General features: G+C 39.8%; 1 protein-coding gene across 3 annotated transcripts in view; it reads left to right on the top strand.

The window, feature by feature from the left end:
- ANAPC1 (anaphase promoting complex subunit 1) overlaps positions 1-3,200 on the top strand; it is a 109,245-nt gene that overhangs the window by 80,807 nt on the left and 25,238 nt on the right. For all 3 annotated transcript variants that reach the window (XM_010829546.1, XM_010829548.1, XM_010829547.1), the window contains exons 39-40: positions 89-142; positions 983-1,176. In XM_010829546.1, coding sequence (XP_010827848.1) covers positions 89-142; positions 983-1,176 — 248 coding nt within the window. The remainder of the gene's footprint in view (positions 1-88; positions 143-982; positions 1,177-3,200) is intronic.

Genomic DNA, 3,200 nt, shown 5'->3' on the forward strand with positions numbered 1-3,200 from the left:
ATCTTCCTCTACTCTGTTCTGTTTTCTTTTTTACAGAGCCTTAGTATGTGTCTTTTAACCTTAAATTTTTTATTTTTATTTTTTCCAGCATAAATTTGCAAAAGATTTTATGACTTATTTGTCTGCACCTAATGCTTCTGTAGTAAGTCTTTTTATGATGGTTCTCCTTGGGAATAAAATTAAACTTGAAGAAAATTCACTGATAATTCGACTACTTATGTGTTGCCAAATATCTGTACAGTCTTTGAATTTAGAATGGGAGGTTTGAGGCTTTGGCTCATCTTTGTATTTTAGTTCTGGGATATTAGTTGGTTGAGAATGTGACTACCCTTAAAGGCATTTATTTCTTATGATGAGAGAATAATTAAGAAAAGCCATGACCTTCATGGATTGTCATATCTTATGCCATTCTCAGTACTAAATGTTGATAACTGCTTGTTGGAAAAATTACTTAGAAAAAATACAGTTGCTATTGAGGATTGCTGCTCTGATGATAGTAAGACCACAAGGTTTTATTTCCTGGTTAAAAAAAATATTTAATTAACATTATTTAGAAAATTTGCAGCATCAAAAAAATCTAAAAGTAGTCAATAAGTGGACTATGGTATATCTGCACTGTTATATAGAGGAGCTATCAACAGCATGTTGTGTAAGAATTTTTACTAGTGAAGATTGCTTATAATAAAATAGATTAAAAACTTAAAAATACTATATGTAATAATATCTCAATTTCATTTAAAAGATAGATACTATAGGTAAGATTTGGGGGAAAAGCCAAAAGTTTATAGCTTTTAGTATTCCAGGTAATTGTTATTTCCTTCTTGATACCTTATTGTCTGAATTTTCCACCTGGAACTTAAATTTCATAATCAGAGAAAATATTTTTTCAGAGTTTTTAAGTTGTGAACATCTGTAGTCTAATGCTGGCTGCTTTAGTTTTATGTAGCACAGCTGATGTGGTGTGGCATCTTCGTGTCTCCAGACAGGTCCTTACAACCTGGAGACTTGCCTGAGCGTGGTGCTGCTGTCTCTCGCCATGGTGATGGCTGGCTCGGGGAACCTGAAGGTGCTGCAGCTTTGTCGCTTCTTACACATGAAAACAGGTGGTGAAATGAACTATGGTTTCCACTTAGCCCATCACATGGCCCTCGGACTTCTATTTTTGGGAGGAGGCAGGTAATATAGTTTAACCATCAATTAATTTATGCCCCACTATGGGGGCCTTCCGGAGAAGGTGATGGCACCCCACTCCAGTACTCTTGCCTGGAAAATCCCATGGACGGAGGAGCCTGGTTGGCTGCAGTCCATGGGGTTGCTCAGAGTCGGACACGACTGAGCAACTTCACTTTCACTTTTCACCTTCATGCATTGGAGAAGGAAATGGTAACCTACTCCAGTGTTGTTGCCTGGAGAATCCCAGGGATGGTGGAGCCTGGTGGGCTGCCGTCTATGGGGTTGCAGAGTCGGACACGACTGAGGTGACTTAGCAGCAGCAGCAGCAGCATGGGGGCCTTCCCTAGTAGCTCAGTTGGTAAAGAATCTGTCTGCAATGCAGGAGACCTGGGTTCCCCTGGAGAAGGGAATGGCAACCCCCTCCAGTACTCTTGCCTGGAGAATTCATGGACAGAGGACCCGGCGGGCTACAGCCCATGGGGTCACAAAGAGTCGGACACGACTGTGCGACCAACTTTTTTTTTCTTTAGGAGAGTTACCATCCTCTCTCTAACACATGTGGCATCACTGCCTTTCTCAGAAGAGTCTGTACTCAGTACTTCATTGTATCACTTCTTGTTTCTCACTCTTGAATGATTTTACTCTTCTACTAAATTGTTGTCTCATAAAAGGCATGAACACTGTCAGTCACCAAAGCCTATGAGATTTGCTGTTTTCAATTTTCTGGCTCTCTTTCTAGCATCTATCATTCCTGACCACTTCATCCTTTTATACGACTTCCCTGGCTTTTAATGATCTGTTTTGGAAAAAATACACTTACAGAATAGTGTGCAAGTCATAGGGGCATGACTCAATGAACTACCTACAATTTGAGAATCTCTTAGATGTTCCATGGAGCAAGATGTCACTCAAAATACCCATCTCCAACTGCTATGCCCCTTCCAATTTACTGTTACTTTATTCTGCCCAAACATACATGCCGTGTAGGTTTCTGACACGTTAGCCTAGTTTTGAAATTAGAACGGAGTCATATACTGTGTGTCCTCACATACTTTCTTTCTTTAGCTCAGCATTGTGTTTGAGATTCATGCGTGTTGCCGGTGGCGTTTATTCATGTCTCAGTGCTCTTGAATTCCATTGTATGGTTTACCACAGTTATCCACTTACTCTGTTAGTGATGGATATGCTTGTTTTCTAGTTTGAAACTGTTATGAACATTCTTGTACATATTTTTTATTTTGCTCTGTACAGATCTGTGAGTAGAACTGAGTCATTGGGTGTATATTTCTTTTATATTTCAGTAGATAATGCCGTCAGTACTCCAAAGGGGTTTTACCATTTTATATACCCATCAGCATCATATAAATTTCCAGTTGCTCCCCATCCTGGTCAACACTGCTGTTGCTACCTTTTATTTTAGCCATTGGGTAGTAGTATCTCATTTTGTTTTTCTTGAATAATGGTATGTGGCACCTTTTTATAGCTTTGATGGCCAACTGAAAATTTCCTTTGGTGATGGCCAAATCTCTTGCTACCCATTTTCATATTGGTTTATTCATTTAAAAATTTTTATTTGTGGTTTAATGTACATAACATAAAATTTATCATCTTAACTGTTTTTAAATGTCAGTAATATTAGATATATCCACATTGTTGTACAACCAATCTCCAAAGCCTTTTCTTTTTGCAAAACTGAAACGCTATCAGTTCAGTTCAGTTGCTCAGTCGTGTCCGACTCTTTGAGACCCCATGAACTGCAGCACACTAGGCCTCCCTGTCCATCACCAACTCCCGGAGCCTACCCAAACTCACGTTCATTGAGTTGCTGATGCCATCCAACCATCTCATCCTCTGTCGTCCCCTTCTCCTCCCGCCTTCAATCTTTCCCAGCATCAGGGTCTTTTCAAATGAGTCAGCTCTTTGCATCAGGTGGCCAAAGTATTGGAGTTTCAGCTTCAACATCAGTCCTTCCAATGAACACCCAGGACTGATCTCCTTTAGGTTGGACTGGTTGGACCTCCTTGCAT

Source organism: Bison bison, unplaced genomic scaffold, assembly GCF_000754665.1.
Source record: "Bison bison bison isolate TAMUID 2011002044 unplaced genomic scaffold, Bison_UMD1.0 scf7180017864508, whole genome shotgun sequence".
NCBI lineage: Eukaryota > Metazoa > Chordata > Mammalia > Artiodactyla > Bovidae > Bison > Bison bison.